Raw genomic sequence first — 26,619 nt, 5'->3', positions numbered from 1 at the left:
ATCGTGCAATGGTAGCAAAAGAATAAACTGTGATGAGAAAAGCATTTCACATGGCATGAAATCCACGTGTGTAACGTAAAATGAGCTAGGTCGTCCTAATTAAATCAAAAGAAGAGTTACTTTAAGGAAAACAAGAACTATTTTTTTTTTAAAATACGAAAATACATTTAAACAAACTCACTCAGAAATGATCGTACAAAAAATGTAATATGTATTTACAATGAAAAAGATGATCAATAAGACTTTTATCAATTGTTTTCAACACATGCTCTCAATAACTCAAACTTATCAACATAACAAGTACTGCCAACTTCAATACGAAAGTTCAAAAATTTTGATTAACAATATCCTCCAAACTGCCTGGGCTGTAGTCCTAGACTTTTGCTGTGTCGATTAACGACTGTTACTTATTCCCGCGTCTAGACATCATCATCGATTTCGTTTTCATCACAATCATCATCAATGACATCATAGTCATCGACATGAACATCACCGACATCATCGTCGTTATCGTCACATCATCAACATCACATCATGTACACCTCAGCATGGTGCTAGAATATGAATTGTCCTATATCGGTAAATGATTATTTACTCTAAATATGACAATACTATAATACAGTTATACTGGCTGTAATTAGCTCAGTGTTGTAATGTTTGAGTTCAATATAAAATAAACACTTAGATACCTTCGAAAGCATTAGTTTGTTAACAGTTGACAAAGATACAAAACGGCTGAAACTACTCCCGGTCACTTACTTCCACTCAGACATTTAAATGAAAAAGTAATACAGCGAACAAAAATACAATAAAATAAAGAAACAGACTGTTCTTTTAATGTAGAGAATTTCTCTAACAACGATAAAAAAAATTTAACAAGAAACCCTATTAAAACACAAAAAAGTCAATTGCAACTTCTCAGGCCTTTCCGACTAGGGATAAACGACCTCAAATGTATCAGGAAGACGCCATGATAACCCCCCTTTTCCACGATCTTTGAAATAAATGCATGGAGACGTTTTATTAGCAATGGGCGCCGCCGCTAGGTGGCGCTGGCGGTAAGTTTTCCCGCAATCACGAAAAGTTGACCTCGTTGCGCTTGGGATTTTTCCCGGTCTTGTATGATAAAACCTGAGGCTATAATACGAAAGTGCGAAACTAAAGTCAGGAGTTCTATTTTGACGTATATGATATTTATAGAAAGCACATCGTAAGAAAATGGCAATTTATCGATATTTAAAGTGAGAAAATAGGTGGGAAGACTAGAAATCGGCAATTTTACGGTCATTTTTGAGTAGTTTGATCTTTTTTAAGCTTAAAACAATACGAAGAAAATAAGTATTTGCACGGATAATAATGTAAAATCGATGTTCAATCCGGTAGGGTCAAACGAACAAGAACGATAACTCTAATGTTTTTAAATCCGAGGAAAATAAACAAGGCATTTAATAGCCGATTTTTTCCTGTTCAGTAAGTTTTCCTGTTTTTATCCTCGAAAAATATATTATATTTGATTTATAAAAACATGAAAATATGTCATTCTCTCCTTTAATGACATTATCTTGCAAACTGTAAAGACCGAAAATTCTGTGCATCTCAAAACTCTTGCACTTGCAAAGTTGCAGAACGATATGTCTTTGTCAATTTATTTTGAAAGTTGAATCATGTTCAAATCACAGGAAGAACTTCAAGACACTTAAGTCAGTTATGTGTAGCTTACACCTTAACCATAATAAATTGCCACATGCTCTGCAAAATGATAAATTATAAATATAATTTAATTAATTTAAACATGTTAAACTTAAAGTTAAAGTTGAATAAATCTAATGCATATGCAAAATATTTTAAATTGAAATGTCAAGTAAACTGTAATTGCAGACCACTTTTTAAAATTCTTTTTTAGGAATTTATTGAGAAAAATCAGCCAACTCCTGAAACTAGTGAAAGTCTTTTACTATTTTTCATTGTGATTTTTTAAAAATTTTATTTCAAATTTAGCACAAGCCCTCATACTAAAGTTGAGACATTCCAATAAATATGGATATCATTTTAACAAGATAAAGAAAACATTTTCTTCTACACTTGAGAATAATAATTATTCTTTCAATACCTTTTAATCATTTCTTTTTATTCTTTTTCAAATTTTAATTGTTTTGTAAATAGAGGATAGAGGAGATGTATAAAGAGAGGACAGTGGTTCAAAAAGAAGCATAATAAATGTAGATTTTATATAGTGTTAAATTTGATAAAAACACAGTTTTATTAACCACAATTTCATAAACCTTTTCATCAATGTCAGGGATTGTGAACATAAACATAATGAAACTGTGTATACTTTAATACAAGAATATAATGTAACTTTCCATGTATGGTAGACAGTGTACGATAGAGTACTTCAGAGTACTGAAGAAAAGTTGTGTATTTTAATATAATTAGACTATTTATGTATATACAATTTGATTTAACAGTATATTAAAATATATTTCAACATTTGTCCCAAATATTTGTTTATTTAGCAATATTTGGACAAGAAAGCAACATTCATGATTCAATGCAATAAACAGATGATGGTTATTAACACCCCAGTCTTATTTACTGTTTTGTTTCAGACTTATTAATTTCAACTAAATCTTGTTTATCAAAAATTAAATTAATTGCATTACATAAACTTTAATATTTTTCACATTAACAATGAAACATTTGAAGTTTGATTATATCAAGATCAGGATCAAAGCATAAGATAAACTAATGTAAACCGTAACCTGAAATCAAAAATTAAAATAACTTCTAAAATAAGGAACACATACACATTTTATTTAAATATATGTTTAATATGTTAAACCAATGTTGAAAAACATACAAAAAGCAGTTTTACTGCATTTGATTATAAAATTTTACTAGCGTACTCTAAAGTACTCTATCTTACAAGCGTACTCTGTTTTGTAGGAAAATAAGGTGAAAGAGGGTAGGTGTGTTTATTAGTATTTTAAGGCTATAAAAATTCTCATTTTCAATAAATTAAGTTCATATTTAGATTAAACACACCCAAAAAAGGTTAAATAGACATGGAGTTATCTTTTATTTGATAAAGTTTCTTCAGTATAATGTGAGGTCAGATATTCTTAAAAGTCAGAAAATTAGCCAATTGAAATTGCGTGGGGGGTACCCATGTTTGCCAGTTAATTGTGATGCAATGGAAAGCGATACAATGAAATGGTTGTAAAATTTGAAATCAGCATGCTCAAATTCAGAGGAATGTGAGGAAAAAATCTGAAAAAATACTGTTTTTAAAAATCATCCCCTGATGCTAGTTTTATCTGTGGAATATGGAGTTAAACTTTTTTCAATGAAATGATATTACCTAAAATAAACTATTGAAGGAACTTCTATCTCGTTCTATCCTATATTTGAACTAGTGCTAATTGTAACGGGGACCGTTACAGATGTTCCCCAAACGCTCTCCAACTCCCTTTTGGTACCATATCCCTTGTTAGCTTCATTAAATAAGACAAACTCTATGCATTTGAGATTTTAACAACGTTTACCCAGAAGTGTACCAAGTTCATTTAAATTTTAGCATTGCACGCGTGCGCATGTGAATGCAGGTGCGTAATGACCATATCATATTGTCTACACAATCTATATATTTTAATATATTAAATATTAAAGTATTTAATCCAAAAGTATTGAAAAATACGCTTATTCAAGTGTATTTTGGATTTTACTCATTTCACGTGCACGCACGTGCATACATGAGCATGGTGATCATACTTTCTTGTAGAAGTCCATTACACCTATCTATGTTCTAATTCCCACCAAGGCAGTTATAGCTGTTTAAAGTTTCAGCCAATGAAATTGCAGCACACATACACACACGTGTATGCATGAGCATGGTGACCATATCTTCTTGTAGAGGTCCATTATATCTATCTATGTTTCAAATCCCATCATGTTTGGTTGAAAAGCAAGGGAGTAAAAGCTATTTAAAGTGTCAGCCAATCAGATTGCAGCTCACGTACACGCACGTGTGTGCATGTGCATGGTGACCATACCTTCTTGTAATAGTCCATTTTATATATCTATTTTCCAAATCCCATCTTGTTTGGTTGAAAACCAAGGGAGTTAAAGTTTCAGCCAATCAGATTGCAGCGCACGTGCATGCACGAGTTGTCATGATAATTTCTATATATTATGTTGTAGGGTATCCTAATGCATTGCTATGTTCAAAATTTCAAAGGATTTCGTCTAAAAACAAGAAAGATATTGAGACTTTAGTTTCAGCCAATCAGAGCAAAGTGCACGTGCATGCGCGTGGAAATTGCTATTTTGACCATGTCATCTTGTCTTTATTACTAATACACCCTTACATTATGAGTTTCAAAGCATTTCATCAGAAATTAAAAACGTTACGCCTATATCAATTAACTCGGTCATTTCACGTGCTGCACCTGCGCGCTCTTGCAAGCACGTGCGCGCAAAATGACCTTTGTTCGGCAAATCTACATAACATGTCTACTGACCCTAAAAACATTTTACCTTAGTCGGATGTGTAGTTTACAAGATCACTCAAGGACAACATTTTCCCAGGAATAATAATATTAACTAGTGCTAATTGTAACGGGGACCGTTACAGATGTTCCCCAAACGCTCCCAAACTCCCTTTTGGTGCCATATTCCCTGTAAGCTTCATTTATTAACACAAACTCTATGCATTTGAAATTTTAACAATGTTTACCCAGAAATGTACCATGCTCATTCAAATTTTAGCATTGCATGTGTGCGCATGTGAAGGCATACACGTAATGACCATATCATCTTGTCTACACAATCTATATATTTTAATATACTAAATATTAAAGTATTTAATCCAAAAGTATTAAAAAATTCGCTCATTCAAGTGTATTTTTGATTTTACCCATTTCACGTGCACGCACGTGCATACATGAGCATGGTGACGATACCTTCTTGTAGAAGTTCATTAAATCTATCTATGTTCTAAATCCCATCCCGTTTGGTTGAAAACCAAGGGAGTTAAAACTGCAGCGTACGTACACGCACATGTATGCATGGGCATGGAGACCATACCTTCTTGTAGATGTCCATTATATACATCTATGTTCCAAATCCCATCCTGTTTGGTTGAAAACAAGGAAGTTATAACTGTTTAAAGTTTCAGCCAATCAGATTGCAGCTCACGTACACGCACGTGTATGCATGTGCATGATGACCATACCTTCTTGTAGAAGTCCATTTAATATATCTATGTTCCAAATCCCATCCTGTTTGGTTGAAAACCAGGGGAGTTATAGCTTTTTAAAGTTTCAGCCAATCAGATTGCAGCTCACGTACACGAACGTGTATGCATGTGCATGGTGACCATACCTTTTTTTAAAAGTCCATTTTATATATCTATGTTCCAAATCCCATCCTGTTTGGTTGAAAATCAAGGGAGTTATAGCTATTTAAAGTTTCAGCCAATCAGATTGCAGCGCACGTGCATGCACGTGTATGCATGTGCATGTTGACCATACCTTCTTGTAGAAGTCCATTATATATATCTATGTTCCAAATCCCATCCTGTTTGGTTGAAAACCAAGGGAGTTATAGCTATTTAAAGTTTCAGCCAATCAGATTGCAGCGCACGTGCATGCACGTGTTTTCATGATAATTGCTTTATAACATGTTGTAGCATATCCTAATGCAGGGCTATATTCAAAATTTCAAAGGATTTCGTCAAAAAACAAGAAAGATATTGAGACTTTAGTTTCAGCCAATCAGAGCAAAGCGCACGTGCATGCGCGTGAGATCTTGCTATTTTGACCATGGCATCTTGTCTATGCTACTAATATGTCCTTATATTATGAGTTTCAACGCATTTCATTAAAAAATGAAAAGGTTACATCTATATCAATTATATTGGTCATTTTTCATGTTGCACATGCACGCTCTTGCAAGCACGTGCGCGCAAAATGACCTTCGTTCGGCAAATCTACATAACATGTCTACTGACCCTAAAAACATTTCACCTTACTCGGATGTGTAGTTTACAAGATCATTCGTGGACAAAATTTTCCCAGGAAGAAGAAAAATAATAATAATAATAACTAGTGCTAATTGTAACGGGGACCGTTACAGATGTTCCCCAAACGCTCCCAAACTCCCTTTTGGTGCCATATTCCCTATAAGTTTCATTAAATAAGACAAACTCTATGCATTTGAGACTTGAACAACGTTTACCCAGAAGTGTACCAATTTCATTCAAATTTTAGCATTGCACGCGTGTGCATGTGAATGCACGTGCGTAATGACCATATAATTTTGTCTTCACAATCTATAGCTTTTATTATACTAAATATCAAAGTATTTAATCCAAAAGTATTAAAAAATACGCTAATTCAAGTGTATTTTTTATTTTACTCATTTCACGTGCACGCACGTGCTCACATGAGCATGGCGACCATACTTTCTAGTAGAAGTCCATTACATCTATCTATGTTCTAAATCCGACCCCGTTTGGTTGAAAACCAAGGGAGTTATAGCTGTTCAAAGTTTCAGCCAATCAGATTGCAGTGCACGTACATGCACGTGTATGCATGTGCATGGTGACCATGCCGTCTTGTAGAAGTCCATTATATCTATCTATGTTCCAAATCCCATCCTGTTTGGTTGAAAACTAAGGGAGTTATAGCTATTTAAAGCATAGGCCAATCAGATTGCAGCGCACGTGCATGCACGCGTTTTCGTGATAATTGCTATATACGTTATTGTAGGATATCCTAATACATGCCTATATTTAAAATTTCAAAGGATTTCGTCAAAAAACAAGAAAGATGTTGAGACTTTAGTTTCAGCCAATCAGAGCGAAGCGCACGTGCATGCGTGTGAGATCTTGCTTTTTTGACCATGTAATCTTGTCTATGCTTCTAATATATACTTCTAATATGAGTTTTAAAGCATATCATCAATAATTTAAATAGTTACGTCTGTATCAATTATATTGGACATTTCTCGTGTTGCACGTGCGAGCTCTTGCAAGCACACGTGCATGCACATGCTTTTATGATATTTCTTTTATTACGGGCTGTAGATCTCCCTAATGTATGACTATGTTCAAAATTCAAATGATTTTATCAAAAAACAAGAAAGACATTGAGACTTTAATTTCAGCCAATCAGAGCAAAGCGCACGTGCTTACACGTGCGATCATGCTATTTTGACCATGTCATCTTGTGCATACCACTCATATATCATTACATTATGAGTTTCAAAACATTTCCTCTAAAAATAGAAAAGTTACGGTTATATCCATTATATATTGGTCATTTCAAGTTTTGCACGTGCGCGCTCTTGCAAGCACGTGCGCGCAAAATGACCTTGATTCCGCAAATCTACATAACATGCCCACTTACCCTAAAAAGGTTTTCCCTTAATCTGATGTGTACTTTACAAGATCATTCGCGGACAAAATTTTCCCGAGAAGAAAAATAATAATAATAATAATAATAATAAGAAACAGAGTAAAAACAATATGTTCCCAAACTTCGTTTGGGGAACATAATAAGAAGAAACAGAGTAAAAACAATATGTTCCCCAACTTCGTTTGGGGAACATAATAACTAGACACGATCTCGTTGCGAGCAACGAGAGGTCTTCCGTCCGTTTTAGGAAAAGAAACCCACGTAAAATTGAGCTGAAAAGAGATTCGAAATTTTGGTCACAAGGAGGATTGAACCCATGTCGCCAACGTGAATGCGCTTTTTTTTTTTACTTTTTTATCCCCAACGCGCTAACCATTAAGCTATTGGGAGTACTGCTCTAAACATACTTGTGTATACGTTTGCAACAGTTCACCTGTCTAAGAATTATAAAAAAGCATTCATAATTTCGCACTAAACGCCACGAGTAAATATTCGCGCCTTTTCTTTGGACTGATCTATTAAATAGGTATGATAGCTTTAATTAAATTTTAAAAATAAAACATTCTTAGCGCTTTTATTTTATTTTGACGTTAAGAAAGTATATCTAACACATTATACACATTACATATCGTATCTAGCCCAGTTACACTAAAGCAGTGAAACGGAAATTAAGTTTTAAGATTGACACTCAAATGCAACTTACTACTGTAACGTGTCAGATCTGAGCGGTCAGTAGGACATTGCTCGGATTACCGAGTTGTACTGGGGAAATGATTGAATGCAATATAGACAGATAATAATATGACACTTGCCTGGTGTCTTTAAATGAAATGACCTAAGTGCTTTGTACAATTATATATCTTCAGTTAATACCGGCACCAGCCTGGTGCCATATGACAATTGCCTCACTATACAACTGACTATATACACTGGACAAAAATGCTAACGCACCACCAAATGAAAGTAATATTTTACTTTTCAAAACTTGTTTAAGTTGTATTTGATATATTATTATGCTACAAAATCAAAAAATAAAGCATTTAAATGTCTTAATTGATCAATAACTACAATGTTCACTGATGTGTGACAATTTCATAGAAAAAGTGAAAATCGTGTCTACACTAATTTTGAGTGATAAATTTCTAATTTTTTCTTTGTATTTTTGTTCTTTATGTTTGTACTAATTAGAAAATCAGGAATACAATGATCCCGTATGCGGCATTTGATCCAAGAAGTGCGTGATAAAACAGACAGTATGGTGCCTGCATGGGGTTCCTTTGGAAAGATATGTAAAAAATTTAAACAATGAAAACAATATTTATTCTTCTGGTGATAAATTGTTGAAAATAGATTAGTAGACATAAAAATGTTCACTCTAGATAGCCAAGCCATTAAGTAAACATCACACCACAATTTCAATGTCGTTCCACAAAATTGGTGCAACCGGAAGTTGAATGGACTGGGCATGGAAACCTAGGCACTGGATGACTAGAAGGCTATATAATAGTCAAATGCTGCATATTATTTGAATTTTTTTTAACTGGGAGACTGTTTCTGGTGGAACCTCAAGGACCATCATCGGTAATTTGCAATACACATATCTGGGCAAAAAAGAGGTATGCAATGCATGTCGGGAAATTGGTTTTGGGCAAGAAGGTCATTTTAAGGTTTTATTTTGGCACCAAGACATTTCCCAATCTCATTTTATTGGAAAATATGGCGTTTCATATATACTCATACCGATTAGGCAAATGTTCAATTCTTAAAGAAGAATTTTAAGTGGTGTGTTAGCAATTTTGTCTAGTGTAGGTCAACAGGCACCTGCCTGGTGCCTCTTGATTTAGCCTTTAACACCTGTCTGGTGTCTTACTGCTTGCCAAGTTGCCTATAAATTTCTAACCAAGTAGCTACAATATACTTACACAGTATTTAACTTTGTAAGAGCTTCTCTGTCCTAATGACAAACCTAACGTCACACAGGTATATTTTAACTAGTCACTTACTACGGCAATTTTGCACAATTCAATTTGATCGATACACTACTTGGTTTCTGTACCAAAGAGAAGACACAAGCCATTTGGCTGTACGGCCCCCTTGTACCTCAACTTAATCAATGATCATAAGTTATCAGATATCATATTGATAAAATACAACAGACTGCCTTTCTTTTGGCAACACTATTATTATTTTTTCTAACAGAACATCATTTATCAATAATACTTGTGTAATTCTTTTGTCAATTGACCAATTAATTACAATATTTACAATGAATATCTATTATAATATAAACAAGTAAAGGGATGTAACTCCTCCAACCATTTCACTACTACGTGAGAGTCGAAGTAGTTTTTCTTACATTTCATGTATCCTTATGTCAGAATCGTTTAATCAAACGCTCAGCTGCCCCCATCAACCCCTACTCGCGAAATGGCGGAGTTCACAGAGACATCCGCCATCTTTGGTCCGCTTCAGATTTTCAAATATTAATATCTAGAGTTCAGATTACGCAATATTCAAACAACTGATATAGTAAACATCAGTAAAAGGGTCTCTATTAACATTTCACAAATAAATGAAAAATATTGAAAAACAAAAAAGTTAGAAAATACAATTTTTTAATTTGCTTGTCGTTACGACCGGAAGTACTGACGACGAACGAAAGGTCGCGTCCTGGATAGTGAATATCACGATCTATAATCCCTAAAAGTTTCACAACGATATCTTTTACCGTTCTTGCGATTATCCGAAGACAAAATGTCATCTTAAAATCAGGAAATGTCCCATAACTTGGCACCGAAAGCAAATTTCCAAAAAATCTCCCGGATATATAAAATTCATTTGAAGACACATCTTTTCTGAAAATTTCACGTCATTCCACCCAGTAGTCTTCGAGAAATCGCGTGCACAAAATTAGAAAGTCAAAAAAATAATAAAAAGAATAATAATAATAATAACTAGAGCCGAGCTCGTTGCAAAGCAACGAGTAGGTCTTCCGTCCTGTTTGACCGGAAGTGCACCTGTAACTTTCATTTAAAAAAAAGAGTAATGAAGTTCAAAATTGGTTTAATCTTCCAAATCTTTATGATTTAATGCAATATTAAGCCATTTTTGGCTACTTCCGGTTTGACCGGAAGTGACGTCAACGGACTGAAAATTAAGATTTAAGCTTCCAGTGACATATGTAACCCAAAAACCTGTCAAGAACGGCAAAAATATGCAATTTTGGACTACTTCCGGTTTCACCGGAAGTGACGTCGCCGGACGTATTTCGATGACGCCATTCGATAAAGCTTGATTTTTAGAACAACTTTGCTTCTTTGACGTATTACAAATTCTCAATACTTTTTAAGATATAAAGGAAAAACTTTCGGCCCCTTTTGGCCCTTTATTGTAGGTTCCAGCCCCTTTTCGTTGATATCTTTTGAAAGATCGTGACATTCTTCACAACTTTTGTTCTATATGTCTTAACAAAATATTAACGTGTAAAAAGATATTGCAGAAAATGTGTTAAAAAATTCTAAATTCCCAATAGGTCTTTTTTCGAGCCATAGCGAGCGCCGACGTGCGGCACTTCCGGAGAAAAAGAGTGGTGTGTGACAAAAGAGCACACATTGCTCTATCATCGATGAAAATCTCATGTTTCTGTCTAAAGGCATTTTCGAGAAAAATGATGGACAATGAGACCCCCTGAAAATCACTAAATCGCGGAAATCTCAAAACCGGAAGTGACGTCATCAAAACAAAAAATTATATATCAAGTTTGTTTGATGTTCTATCAGTCCTGAAAGTTTCATCAAAATCGAACAAGCCGTTTTCGAGAAATCGTGCACACAAAATCGGTAAGAAAAAAAAAACAATAATAATAATAACTAGAGCCGAGCTCGTTGCAAAGCAACGAGTAGGTCTTCCGTCCGGTTTTGACCGGATGTGCAGGAAGTGACGTGAACAACAGAAAGCAATGAGCTAAGTAGTTTCCAGTGACTTATAATTTCAATTTTGCGTATAACCTTCAAAATAAGCTATTTTTGGCTACTTCCGGTTTGACCGGAAGTGACGTCAACGGACGAAAAAATTTGATTTTAGCTTCCAGTGACATATGTTACCCAAAAACCTGTCAAGAACGGCAAAAATAAGCAATTTTTAACTATTTCCGGTTTGACCGGAAGTGACGTCGCCGGACGAATTTTGACGAACCCATTAGATTTAGCTTGACATTTTGAACAACTTTGCTTCTTTGACGTATTACAAATTCTTAAGACTTTTTGAGATATAAAGGAAAAAATTTCGGCCCCTTTTAGCCCTTTATTATAGGGGTCAGACCCTTATTGTTAATATTTTTCGAAAGATCGTGATATTCTCTACAACTTTTGTTCTCTATGTCTTTACAAATTGTTGACATGTAAAAAGATATTGCAGAAATAGTGTCAAAAATTTCTAAATCTTCGACAGTACTTTTTTCGAGCCATAGCGAGCGCCGACGTGCGGCACTTCCGGAGAAAAAGAGTGGTGTGTGACAAAAGAGCACACGTTGCTCTATCCTTGCTGAAAATCTCATGTTTCTGTCTTAAGGCATTTTCGAGAAAAATGATGGACAATGAGACCCCCTGAAAATCACTAAATCGCTGAAATCTCAAAACCGGAGGTGACGTCATCAAAACAAAAAATTATATGTCAGGTTTGTTTGATGTTCTATCAGTCCTGAATGTTTCATGAAAATCGAACGAGCCGTTTCCGAGAAATCGTGTACACAAAATCGGTAAGAAAAAAAAACAATAATAATAATAACTAGAGCCGAGCTCGTTGCAAAGCAACGAGTAGGTCCTCCGTCCTGTTTTACCGGAAGTAACTTTCATTTAAAAAAAAAAAAAAAAGTAATGAAGTCAAAAAATGGTTTAATCCTCTAAATCTATGATAATTATTGCAAAATTAAGCCATTTCTGGCTACTTCCGGTTTGACCGGAAGTGAAGTCGACGGACGGAAAATTAAGATTTAAGCTTCCATTGACATGTGATATCCAAAAACCTGTCAAGAACAGCAAAAATATGCAATTTTTGACTACTTCCGGTTTGACCGGAAGTGACGTCGCCGGACGTTTTTTGACAACGCTATTAGATAAAGCTTGATGTTTTGAACAACTTTGCTTCTTTGACGTATTACAAATTCTCAATACTTTTTGAGATATAAAAAAAATATTTTTGGCCCCTCTAGGCCCTTAATGTTAGGGGCCAGCCCTTTTTTCGAGATCTCATTTGAAAGATCTTTTAATTCTACACTTCTTTTGTTCTACATGTCTTAACAAAATATTTCTAGATAAAAGGTTATCTTTGAAAAGGTGTCAAAATTTTTGAAATTCTTCATAGGACAATTTTCGCGCCATAGCGACCGTCGGCGCTTCGAATTTCCGGAAGTTGTAATATACTCAATTCACTTCTCCAAAGGTTGCTCTATCATCACTGAAAATTTCATACTTCTATCTTCAACGGTTTTTGAGAACATTGCCGGACAAAGTGACCCTCTAAAAATGACAAAATCGCGAAAATCTCCGAACCGGAAGTGACGTCATCAAAATAAAAAATTTTATTTCTAGATTTTTTGATGTTCTATCAGACCTGAAAGTTTCATGAAAATCCATCCAGCCGTTTCCGAGAACTCGGGTGCACAAAATCGGTAAGAAAAAAAATAATAATAAGAAAAATAGTGGAAAAGAAACCTAAGAAAAACAATAAGGTCTTCCGCTGAAGACGGAAGACCTTAATAACTAGACGAGCTTGTTGCAAAGCAACAAATAAGTCTTCCGTCTAATTCTGAAGAATATGATATCGAGATTGATAGACATTTACGGTTATGAGTGCAAAAAACGAGCCATTTACAAATACTTCCGGCCTCACCGGAAGTGACGGTATTTTAACGACTTTAACTGATCTCTGCCTCTGCTATTTATTATTTTGAACAACTTCCCTTCTATGATGCATAACAAATTGTCAACACTTTTTGAGATATCAGATAACACGTTTTGGCCCCTCTGGATCCTTTAGTTTAGGGGCCAGCCCTTTTTCTTGGATATCATTTGAAAGATCATGCAATTCTACACTTCTTTTGTTCTACATGTTTTAACAAAATATTTCTAGGTAAAAAGTTATCGTAGAAATGGTGTTAAAAATTTTGAAATTCTTGGTAGGACTATTTTCGGGCCAAAGCGAGCATCGACACTTCGTACTTCCGGTAGTTGTGATATACTTAATGCACATCTCCAAAGGTTGCTCTAGCATCACTGAAAATTTCATGCTTCTGTGTTTAGTGCTTTTTGAGAAAACTGCCGGACAAAGTGACCCTCTAAAAATCACTTAATCGCAGAAATCTCCGGGCCGGAAGTGACGTCATCAAAATAAAAAAAATATATATCTAGATTTTTTTATGTTCTATCAGACCTGAAAGTTTCATGAAAATCGATCGAGCCGTTCTCGAGAAATCGCGCGCACAAAATCGGTAAGAAAAAAAAAACAATAATAAAAATAGTGGAAAAGAAACCTAAGAATAACAAGAAGGTCTTCCGCTGAAGACGGAAGACCTTAATAACTAGAAAGTCTGCTATTGCAAGCAATAGCATATGTCGCCCCGTATTAGACAAGACTTTCATTTTTATCATCACTAAAACAAAAGTCCATAAGCTAAGTTTGAACAACCATTGAGTTATATCAGTCCTTTCCATTGGAAACGGAAGACCTTAATTCGGTACATCCCACTCATTATTTTTAGAATCGGTAGGAGAAGAAAGTAGTGCAGGAAAATTACAAGTTCCTCAATTTGCAGACTTGCATAAAAGAAATCTGGCAGATGTACTGAACTGAGCCTCATACTTGTTAATTGGCAGTATCTTTCCTATGATAAAAGTTTGGGAAATGTAATTTATGAAGAAGATCAGCCGAATTATTTTGTGTATTGTAACGCCAGTGAGAACTCTGAAATTTCCCTCTTTCACTTTCATTTTAGAGGTTCTACCGAAAAACGAATCTGACATGCCACCATCAATTCGAGCATTTCTGCATTGCAGAGAGCTGATGTGTGTTATGAGATGATAAATCATGCGTGAACTTTCTCAGTTTAGCGGAATCATGAACATTTTCGGCGAGATGAATGTTTTGTATACAGTGGTGATCAAGGCTTTGCGAACCATCAGGAGCGGATCAAAGAATTTATGAATGAATAAAAACTATGGAAATGACGTACCAATTTTTTAATTTATACTTGCACTATCTAATGAAATGAATAATATACAAGTGATAGATATACAAGAAAACGCCAAATGATAATAAATGCAGCTGACAATCGTTATTTTTTTTTTATATAGATAAAATAAAATATTTATAAATTCAAGAGACAAAACAGAAGGAGAATGAATGATGGCAAAATATCACATGACGGGAACTGAATTTTATGAATGAAGATTTTAAAAAGTTACTTGTAAGTTGTATATGTTATATCTTGCTTCAAAAAAAGGGGGGGGTCGTCTTGAACATAGTAAATAGCCATAACGTTTGAACGGTAAGTACTAGGGCTTTCGTATTTCAAATATGTAATCCTTGTGAAAAGAACTTTTATTGGATACGACGAACTTTGACCCTTTGACCTAGACCTTGGAGAACACATGTGTACATCTGAATCTTTTTTTCTGTTTCGTTTCTATGGCAACCGTGAGCGACTCATTACAATTATTTTGAAAGTAGAAATCACTTTGACACATTGCAAGGAATAAACATTGAAAGTTTCAAAACGATTGCCTGAGTAGTTATTGAGAAAATCGAAATTAAAGAATTTTAACTCTCACCTGGTTTCCATGGCAATAATCGATTATATGAAAATTTAAAATACGAGTTGCAGAACTACAGATACTAATCATTAAAATAAGAAAAGTTTCATGACGAACGTTTAAGGGACCAGAGAGAACACTCTCGGACAAAATTTGTCGCTTTTTACAGGTTTCCATGACAACGGTAGACATATTGGAACTGAACGACCTCACTGCACAACTACAACCAGTGATCTTCCTTTAAGGAAAGTTTCAGGAAGATTGTCCCAGCCATCTTCGAGAAACAGCCTGGATAAAAAAAACATGCGTACAATATCAATATGTCGTCCCCGACTTCGTTCGGGGCGACATAATAATAATAAAAATAGTGGAAAAGAAACCTAAGAATAACAAGAAGGTCTTCCGCTGAAGACGGAAGACCTTAATAACTAAATACGATCTCGTTGCGAGCAACGAGAGGTCTTCCGTCCGATTCAGAAAAAAAACCTTGTAAAATCGAGCTGAAAACTGATTCAAAATTTTGATCGCAAGGAGGATTGAATCCAGGTCGCCAACGTGAATGCGCCTTTTTTTCTCTTTTCTCCCTAACGCGCAAACCATTTAGCTATAGGGAATACTGCTTTAAATATACTTGTGTATACTTTTGCAACAGTACACCTGTCTAAGAATCATAAAAGGCGGGCCACTATTCATAATTTCGTGTCAAACGCCACGCTTAAATATTCGCACCTTTCCTTTGTACTGATCTATTAAAGAGGTGCAATAGCTTCAATGAAATTAATTAATAAAACATTCTTATCATCTTTTTTTTCGGCGTTAGGAAAGTATATTTAACACATTGTACACATTACATATCGTATCTAGCCCAGTAACACTAAAGCAGTGAAACGGAAATTAAGTTTTTAAGATTGACACTGAATTGCAACGTACTACTACGTGAGAGTCCAAGTAGTTTTTTGCATTTCATGTATCCTTATGTCAGAATGGTTTAATGAAAAGCTCAGCTGCCTCCATAAGCCCCTACTCGCGAAATGGCGGAGTTGACAGAGACAGCCGCCATCTTGGACCCGCTTCAGATTTTCAAATATTAATATCTAAAGTTCAGATTAACCAATATTAAAACAACTTATATAGTAAGCATCAATAGAAATGTCTCTTTTAATATTTCAAAAATAAATGAAAAATATTGAAAAACAACGAAAGTTGAAAAATTGGACTTTTTCAAATGGCTTCCGGTAGCGACAGGAAGTACTGACGACGAACGAAAAGTCGCGTCCTGGAAAGTATCGATCATCATCTATAAACTCTGAAAGTTTCAAATTGATATCTTTTACCGTTTTTGAGTTTAATCGTGGACAAAATGTCGTTTTAAAATCAGGAAAATGGTCCAAAACTTGGCACCAGAGAAGAATTTCCAAAAACTGTCTTGGAACTTTGAAGAGTATCTTACAACACATCTTTCCTGAAAATTTCATGTAATTCTATCCAGTAGTTGTCGAGAAATCGTGTCAGAAAAATAATAATAATAACTAGATACGATCTCGTTGCGAGCAACGAGAGGTCTTCCGTCCGATTCAAGAAAAAAAATCGTAAAATTCAGCTGAAAAATGATTCAATATTTTGGGAACAAGGAGGATTGATCCCAGGTCACCACCGTGAATGCGTTTTTTTTCCTTTTGTCCCCAACGCACAAACCATTAAGCTATTAGGAGTACTGCTTTTAATATACTTTTGTATACTTTTGCAACATGACTCCTTTCTAAGTATTACAAATGGCGGTTACTATTCATAATTTCGCACCCAACGCCACGAGTAAATATTCACGCCTTTTCTTTGGACTGATCTATTAAATAGGTGTGATGGCTTAAATGAAATTGAACAAATAAAACGTTCTTATCGCCTTTATTTTATTTCCACGTTAAGAACATATATTTAAAACATTGTACGCATTACATATTGTATCCAGCCAAGTTACACTAAAGCAGTGAAACGGAAATCAAGTTTGACAATGAATTGCAACATACAGTACCGACCGGACACAACCTAACAGAAAGCGAACCCGGAGCGGACCCCGGGTTCGCTCTCTGGGTCCGCTCCGAGTTCGCTCGGGGTCCGCTAGGGCTGACCCCGAGCGAACCCGGAGCGGACCCAAAGCGGACCCCGAGCGAACCCGAAGCGGACCCAGACAGCGAACTCCAAATTCAGTAGCGGTCCCAGAGAGCGAACGCAGGTTCGGTATTTCATACAGAGCTGTCAATCAGGATTAGCGATTAACCAATCAGCGCATCAACCAATCAAAATAGCATATTAATCCGACGATTGGGATATAAGATCGAACGTGTTGATTTAATTCAATATAAATGCAAGCATACAAGCAAAACGTGTGAATGTGCTGTGTAAATCTATTATGATTATAAAAATATTATTTAATATTTATTTATTTTAATCCTCCGGGTTGCATATTTATATATTTATTTTCTTTTTTTATTAAGGCAATTAATTATTATGTTTTGATTTTCCACGTAGAATTATACATGAATACATGAATATACACTATTAAAGAAAGAAATCCGGACCGCTATGAAATACGTCTGGTTTATCGGGGTAAACTCAGGTGAAGTGCGATTTCCATAATTGAACGAATTAATTATGCTAATTAATCTCGACATTTAGTAAATCGTACATTGTTTCATTCTCTCAAAATGGCGTAACTATACTTGACAAAGAATAATCAGTGAAATATAATATAGAAGGGATATTTTAACATATGAATTATGATCTATTATAAATATTGAAATGTTTTTGGACTTATTATTGGGAAAAAAATTATTGATAAAGGCGTAAGCAATACGCAGTTATGTGGGTTGTTCGAGAGTTGGTAACGCAAACTAACTGTAGAGTTACACTAAATTGAAGGAATAATCTTTTCATGTATCATCAGGAATTGCGTTAAATTCACGTTCATTCTGGTGAAGTCATTCAGTTTGTTAATACCATTAGGGCGGAATGACTTCAATCTGTGCATCCAGAAGAAAGATTTCCATATACACGCATTTTTTTCATGCCCAAGAAGATCAAGAAGATTAACATGATTAAGAAGATCAATAATTTTGATGTAAATTTTGAGTAATTTAATGTAACACGTAAATTGAGAAATCATAAATAAAATAATTAAATAATTAGAATTTTATAAAGACAGTGTGTGTGTGAAATAGGGGGCCTATATTAATATATTCTTATCGGGTCGGGAGAACAATCATTATTTGTCTTTTTCTTTATTCTGATGAAAATCATACTCGCTTCAAAATTCTGACCGTGAAAAAAATCTTATATACAGTGTAATTTTCTTTAGAAAATGTCCGGTAATTATTTATTACGAACTTTTTTTATGTGTAACTACTATGAATGAAATCTAAATATATCAGATGTATAAAAGGTTACATGTAATTTATAGATGCGAACAAATGTATTTTTAAACTACACATGCTATATAAACCATGAATTTAAAGGTATTTAGTTTAGATTTCTTTCGTCAGTTTCACTTGTACACCATTCGATACACTGAAAATCAATTCAACAGTCTTTCCTTCTTCTTCTTTTTTTGTTTTCTCGTTATAACTTAAGAATAATAAATGCTTTATAAACCGCCGTTCAATGAAATCAATTATTCATGTACATATAAATCTTCGTCGAATGTACAGTTGGATTTTAGTTGCTCTCCATTATATCACTCTTTACATGTACATTGTACATGTCAGCATCGTCGCAAAAACAACAATGATCGATCCACAATACCATTACTGTATTGGAATAAACAAGGGGCGGGGCTAACTGGCGGTGAGATTAAAGCGGGGTCCGCTTCACGCATCAGTGCGTAAAGCGGTCCCAGGAAGCGAACGCCGGGTTCGCTCTAGCGGACCCCGAGCTGACCCCGAGCGAACGCGGAGCGAACCCGGAGCGCACCCAAAGCGGTCCCAAAATTTCTGAAAGCGAACCCGAAGTGGACCCCGAGCGAACCCGGGAAGCGAACCCGGGGTCCGCTCCGGGTTCGCTCTGGTGTTAGGTTGTGTCCGGTCGGTACTGTACTATTACGTGAAAGTCCAAGTAGTTTATAACATTTCATGTATCCTTATGTCAGAATCATTTAATCAAACGTTTAGCTGCCTCAATAAGCCCCTACTCGCGAAATGGCGGAGTTGACAGAGACAGCCGCCATCTTGGACCCGCTTCAGATTTTCAAATATTATTATATAGAGTTCAGATTAATAGATATTCAAACAAATTATATAGTAAGCTTCAACAAAAAGGTCTCTATTAATATTCCAAAAATGAATAAAAAATATTGAAAAATAAAAAAGTTAGAAAATACGCTTTTTTCAATTCGCTTCTCCTTACGACAGGAAGTGCTGACGACGAACGAGAGGTCGCGTCCTGGATAGTATCTATCATGATCTATAATACCTGAAAGTTTCATGTTGATATCTTTTACCATTTTTGAGTTTAATCGTGGACAAAATGTCATTTCAAAATCAGGAAATGTCCCGTAACTTGGCACCAGATTGAAATTTTCAAAAAATCGCTCAGATAGATCAAGTTCATGTTGCAACGCATCTTTTCTGAAAATTTCATGTAATTCCATCCAGTAGTCTTCGAGAAATCGCGTGCACAAAATTTGGAAAAAAAATAAAAAGAATAATAATAAGAAACAGTAGAATAACTATAAGGTCTTCCGTGAAGACGGAAGACCTTAATGATAATAATAATAATAATAATAATAATAATAATAATAATAATAATAATAATACTAATAATAATAATAAACAGTAGAATCACTATAAGGTCTTCCGTGAAGACGGAAGACCTTAATAATAACAAGAAACAGAGTAAAAACAATATGTTTCCCAACTTCGTTTGGGAAACATAATAAACAGGATAAGCATAAATTTAAATTTATAACAGTATAATTTTTAAGCATCCGACGAATTTAATAAATTGAAGGTTGTTTTTCCGACCTCTAACGGAAAGTCTCAAAATGATAAGATTGCACTCTCGATAAAGTCACACATGAACGCAAACAGAGGTAAGTCAGTGATGATTGCCTGATAAGGCGAATTTATATAACAAATTTGAAAAGTATAATAATCAAAACTATAAAATACTTGCAGAATATACACACCATGATGTGTTTTCCGTGCAGAAATACATACATGTAAAAAAAAAACTGTTACAGTAACCCTTCTGTACGTTACATATGTACATCCTGGTGCACAATTAAGGAATCTGCCCTGTCTTATTACAATTAGCCTTACACAATGGACAGCTCTGCCGTGATTGACCTATACGTGGCTATTGTTACCTGTCCTGTCGGCCAGAATTTTTTGCAAGGAAATCAAGATGCTTACAAAGATCACTCTGTGAAGAGAAAATGTCTAAATTATTATATTTTATAAACATGATAAAATTTAGACAAGTTTTAATTGATGCATATTAAAGATAAACGTTTGCTTTTGCAGCTTTAATTGTTGGAATCCTTACACAAGTCGTAAATAATGCAAATCATGCACATTTTGACCACTCGATCAACGTAAATATGAAATCTGTCGAATTGATACGAAGTGTTTGAGAATGCTAGATGGACAAATGACCGAGACAAAGCTTAACTATTGCTACCTTCCGTGGGCTACCGGTATATTTATTGTGTAAATACATCTTAAAAAATACTGAAAAAAGAAGTGACCCACATTTCTTCTAACACCGAAGCGGTGAAAACTTCTCCCCTATACTTTGAAAACGACTCCCCAATACTTTTTAGCGACCCCTTCGCGTTACCCGTTGTATACGGTGAAGATGTGCTCGAAGGACAAAACTTGATACAAAATATAAGCAATACGATATATCTAAATGTTGAGTTAAGGACATACGCAACGTACCTAACCTACTGATAGATTTCCAAGATATTCAAAATTTAAACTTATAATATAATTACTTGTTCATAGACAAAAAATCAGAATGCCTTACCAGACGTTTTGAAAAGATATCGAATTTTGAAAATTTTTGCATTATTCAAATAAAAATGTACAAAAATTATAAAACATAGATTTCAGATTTTTTTTTTCTTCAAAAATTGTTTTAGAAGAAGTGTACAAATCCATTTATAGACATTAAAAATACTGCACACAGGTCCTTCATTTAGAGGAACTCTTCAACTCCAGGGGAGAACCCCAAAAAGTTCAAACTACGTTGCGTATGACCTTAAAGGATACAGTAAGTGTTTTCTTTTCGCACATAAATATTGTACAAAATCTGTTTCATATGAATACAAAATAGGCCTGCTAGTAACGAGCTGCAATTAGTACCGATGGCAATATATTGTTGGAAGACCTGCATTCCAAAAGCCACAAAGATATTGTCAATCAGAAACCAATGCACCTTTTGATGTAAACATCAGAGTACCTGCTTGATTATCATTCCTAACTGTGAATAATAAAGTATCTTAATCTGTGAAAAGCCCCCAAAGTTCCACAATTTGACATGCAATGTAAATCATTTTTAATATATTCTTTAGGATAAAAGAAAACAAGATTCACAAACAGTAATCACGTGTTTAAAACAATGCAAAAAATTCTATGTAAAACATTTGTAATATGCCCTCTTCTATATACTATAATTATAGGATTATCTAGAAGCAGGATTCCACGAGTTTGTTGTGGTAAAATGCGCTCTATGGAAGAAGCACAAGATCGTCCGAATGAGAAAGCTTTGAAATGTGGCATGGAGTCTGGATTAACTCTTGGTGGAGTGGAAGAAAGCGATTCCTATGTCAGACTAAGAAATATATCTCCCACAGGTCAACGCTTTTATACCATGTATATGTCACAACTTGCAATACGCGGTAGAGATGGCACTCGATTTTCTAAAAAAGGAGACTCCGGTGCTCTGGTTTTCCAGTTTAAGGATCTACATAATTTAAAATGTATAGGCATGGTCGTTGGTGAGGGTGGCGGTTTTTCATATGCCACTCCAATCACATCTGTCCTTGAAGCACTGAAAGTGAAGCTCAAAGATTTTCAATCCAAAATAAAAGGGACCTCAATAAAGCATTGGAAAAAATACTTATTTTATTAAGGAAAAGGTGATCAATGGACAGGGTTTTTTTTTAAACTTCAAATTAATTAAGGTTTAGATTATTTTTATCTCATGATCAACAGTTCTACCAGAAGATAGATTGTTTTTGAGATTGCTCGTGAAAACAAGAAAGTCCAGTCTCAGCAATACATGTATTAGTATTGTATTTGCGTTAACATTTACCTTCACACGAAAGCATCTTTAAATACCTTTATACACTTTCAATCAAATCTGGAATTTGGGTTGGGATCACGGTTTTGCATCGGAATAAAAGGTGGTGGATCTTTTTGTCTTTCATTGAATTGTATATTTTCATGTTTATTTGTGACGATCTTTGTACATATATATTTTTGCGACGCATCTTTTCAGAATCATTTTCAGGAACATAAGTAAATAAGCTACTATCTTTAAATTGAAATTAAAACTGAAAATTAAATGTGAAATTATATCAATCACTTTGAATTCTTTGAAAAGCTTAAGTGAATGTGAAATCTTAGAATGCACCACCTTCAGTTTTGATACCGTCTTGTGATTTTATTGGAGCAATACCATATTCATAAATTACAGTTTCTCGTTACAGGTAAGCAAATATAAGTTAAAGATGTACATACAAATTTCACATTAGATTCTTTGCCATGATGGTCTCAGTAGCAAATTTTTACATATTTTAATTATTAATTTATGAGCACAACTTATTAGTATCTTTTGATACATAAGTATTTTTACAACTTATTTTTTTAGTAATTTCTTCACCATTATTTCCTTACCCATTTACACCGGTTCCTTTGAGAATGAGATTATGAAATCGAAACATAGTTTACGGACATGATCATCTACTCATGCCACGATTTGATTCAGCATATTCTGCTCTCTCCTACCAGAATGAAAGAGGGTCACACATTTTGTCGTGGTTTGTGGCAATGGGACATTATTTGATATCTTGTTTGATATAACAGGATTAAGAGTGAGCTTAGGTTCAGACATTCTAAGTTTATTTGCAAATTGTATTCATTTGTAAGTACCGATGTTTGAATGTTTGTAAAATAAGTAGGAGGTCTGACATTTAAAAAGTTATTTTCTATGATTGAAATGACCATACATGACAAATGCTTCCCCTTTTCTACTAATAGTGGAAAAAGAGAGGTTTTCTTAATTGAGTCGTTGCGTCAATGATATAGTTTTCCAATTTATCAGATATACAACACAGAATCACTGTTTCTGAAAAGTAGACGAATTCTATATAATACGGATCAACCCATGATGGTTAACACAAAAGTTTCTAAAACAGACTACACCCTATAGGTTCTTTTATTTTTTCCTGAATCTCTGGAAATCACATCCTTTATTTATCAAAATATATATCTCTATCCATGTTTTTCTCATACTCTCTCAGAAATAAGATGGTCTATGAACTGTCTTGATTTGACGATGACATATGTGTTATAATTAGTTTTTGATACATGTATATAATTAACAACTCTCAAGAGAGCTAACTGGTTAATTAACATTCCATATGAAAAATCCAAATTTTCCGATATCGAATGCTTTTTCTTTAAATGTTTTATAATGAATTCTTGTGAACAACCAAAATATTCTTATGCAACAAAATATTGGTTGCTTTAAGCTCAACCTGAAATAACCATTTTTATCTGATCACAATTTCTTCTGTTGTCAGTCTGTCTGAAAACGTTTACGTTTTCAAATTCTTCTTTATATAAGCTCAGGACTTTTTGATAAACTTCGCTTAATACATGCCTGGGTAAAAAGGATTAAAAGATGTTCAATTCAAGGTCATTCTTCCTCAAATGCGGACATAATTTAAAGTAATTAAAAATTTAATGTCATCTTTAAAAAAAAATGATCAAGAGCCACTGGGCAAGAAAATATAAAAGGATCCTCATTTAGCACAGATTCAAAATTGCTCAATAACATGACCTCCATGGATGAGTGGGACCACAATGGAAAATCAATTTTTTCATAGATTTATATAGGCAAACTTGTTTTAAATTCCCTTTAAAAATTTAATTATAACTGATTTATTTTTTGTGGAAGCATATTCCATTAAAATAGCCTATCAGATTTGTTCGAAAATTGGTAGAATTTGGCCACAATGGGCAATCAAATTTTTCAAATAAGAATTAAAGCACATATGCTTCTAAAGACCACCAACGCGACGATAAGTTATAGTTTTATGAAAGCATCCTTGGGAAGTTTGGAATAAAAGTTCTACACATCATTACCCCTTGGTTAGTCTGTGGCCACAATGTACTTGTACAATGTACAAAGTACTTGTAATGCATAGAGAACAATCCCTAAGATTTCTTAAGAACAACAGCTCATATATAGTTCATATTAAGCCGATATTGAGGCATCCGCAGGTTGTAATTAATTATTTTTTTCAGGATTCGGATGCCCCCACAATGTACACGTTTTACAAAAGAAATAATCTGCTGCTTAAAACAGCAGGGCCATAGATAATCAGGTGTGCGTTGTGACTCATGGTCTACTTGTTTTTTTATGACCTATTCCACTCCTGAAAATGGAGCTTTTTTTTAAAATATAGATTTTTTTGTATTACACTGTGTGTTTCATTTTTTGTAGTATTTCGTAATAACTTCCATTTATTGTAATTGGGTGACTTGTTTGTTTAGTATGAGGTAGGGTTTTATTTCGTTGTATTCATCAGGTAGAGATTGTCCACATAAATACACCATATACATATTGGGTACTCATTATTCAGAACATGCACTACAGCAAAAAGGAATTCAATATCGGCTCATACCTGTACGTGGTCAGTATTATTCATATATAGCGATGTTCATATTGGTTTAACTCATTGTCTTTCGGTATATATAAGATTGATTGCAAGACATATCAAATTTATAAAATGTGAAAAAAGAAATTTCGACAAACGTTAATTTTATTTAAAATTGAGGAACACATGATGACCATATATAGGCAGATCACGTGGGTACCTAGAAAGTCAGCAAGTTATCGCAATGTCATAGAAATTGTTTCTGGGGATTACATCTGTGCGCACTCTGAAATCATCGGTTGCAGTTTCTTCTAGATATTTTTTGCTAAATTTTATAACTTGTTTTCTTTCAAAGTACAATATGTAAATGTGTTCAATATTAATTAATTAACAATATGCATGTCTCTTATTTTAATTTTTGTATTGTAATTATTTCAAAAGTTAACGCAACTCAACTAAGACATGGGAAAGTTTTTAAATGTTAAAAATTTTTAATTGTGTTTTCGTTTTTCAGGATGTTCTTGTTAAATTTGTTATTTTATTGTAAATAGAGTTGCGGTTTCTTCGGAATAAACTCTTTTACTTTTGTCAGGTGTCTTCTTTTACGAACTCAACAAGCTATATGCAACAATTAAAATATAGACAGGGTTTCGTTATAATCAAAACAAATCAGAAAAGAATATAAAATGGAAGATGACATGAAAAAGGAATGTTACATTATGTTTATCACATATTTAGTAATAATATATACAGCACACATTAACGTTGGAAATTCAAAATTTTTAAGTAGGAAAACAGTATTCTTCTCACAGATCATATTCATATGGAAGCATCCCAAAATGATGAAGATCTAAGTTTTTTCGAATACCCCCTTCATCGAAGTCACTGTTTTATACCTAACTTTTTAATGGATCATTCGGTTTTCGAAGGGGAAATTAACATTGAAGGCAATCATATATTACGACGTGATAGGAATAAAAGAGGGGGTGGTGTTTGTTTATATATACACAACAAATATGCCTTCACACAGCTGGAAGGTATAAACAACAGTAAGGACCAAGAGTCAATATTGGTTAATCTGTTTTTACCAAAGACCAAACCAAATCAGATTGGAGATTCAAAATGAAACCGGCAAAAACTTTCAGAATGTTTTTTTTTTCAAATAAAGGTTCATGTATATACATGTTTTTTTAATGAAATAAAGTCCACATTTTCGTGTATGTTACAGGATAACCTCCGAGGTCAAGAAATGTTTGAAACCTTATGCATGAAAAGAAGAAAACACTTGCTGTGGCCTTCAGCTCGACATATAGATATATCGACGACGTATTGTCGAATAACAATGGTCAATTCCATTCTCATGTCGATACGATAAATCTTGGTGAGCTTGAGATAACAGGTACCACAGAGTTTGGCACATATGTTTCATATTGGGATATTTTACTTGAAAAAGACGTTAAAAGTAATTTATCAACCAAGCTATATGATAAACTTGATGACTTTAACTTTTCTA

General features: G+C 34.2%; 1 protein-coding gene across 1 annotated transcript in view; it reads left to right on the top strand.

Moving 5' to 3' along the window:
* Positions 1-25,770, top strand: part of LOC134266104 (uncharacterized) — a 35,740-nt gene extending 9,970 nt beyond the window's left edge. The window contains exon 3 of the mRNA XM_062748338.1: positions 21,900-25,770. Coding sequence (XP_062604322.1) covers positions 21,900-22,351 — 452 coding nt within the window. The 3' untranslated portion in view covers positions 22,352-25,770. The remainder of the gene's footprint in view (positions 1-21,899) is intronic.
* The last annotated feature ends 849 nt before the right edge of the window (positions 25,771-26,619 follow it).

Source organism: Saccostrea cucullata, unplaced genomic scaffold (genome assembly GCF_032062105.1).
Source record: "Saccostrea cucullata isolate Sc308-1 unplaced genomic scaffold, CSIRO_AGI_Scuc_v1 ctg2915, whole genome shotgun sequence".
Lineage (NCBI taxonomy): Eukaryota > Metazoa > Mollusca > Bivalvia > Ostreida > Ostreidae > Saccostrea > Saccostrea cuccullata.
This window is presented reverse-complemented; position numbering and strand designations above follow the sequence as displayed.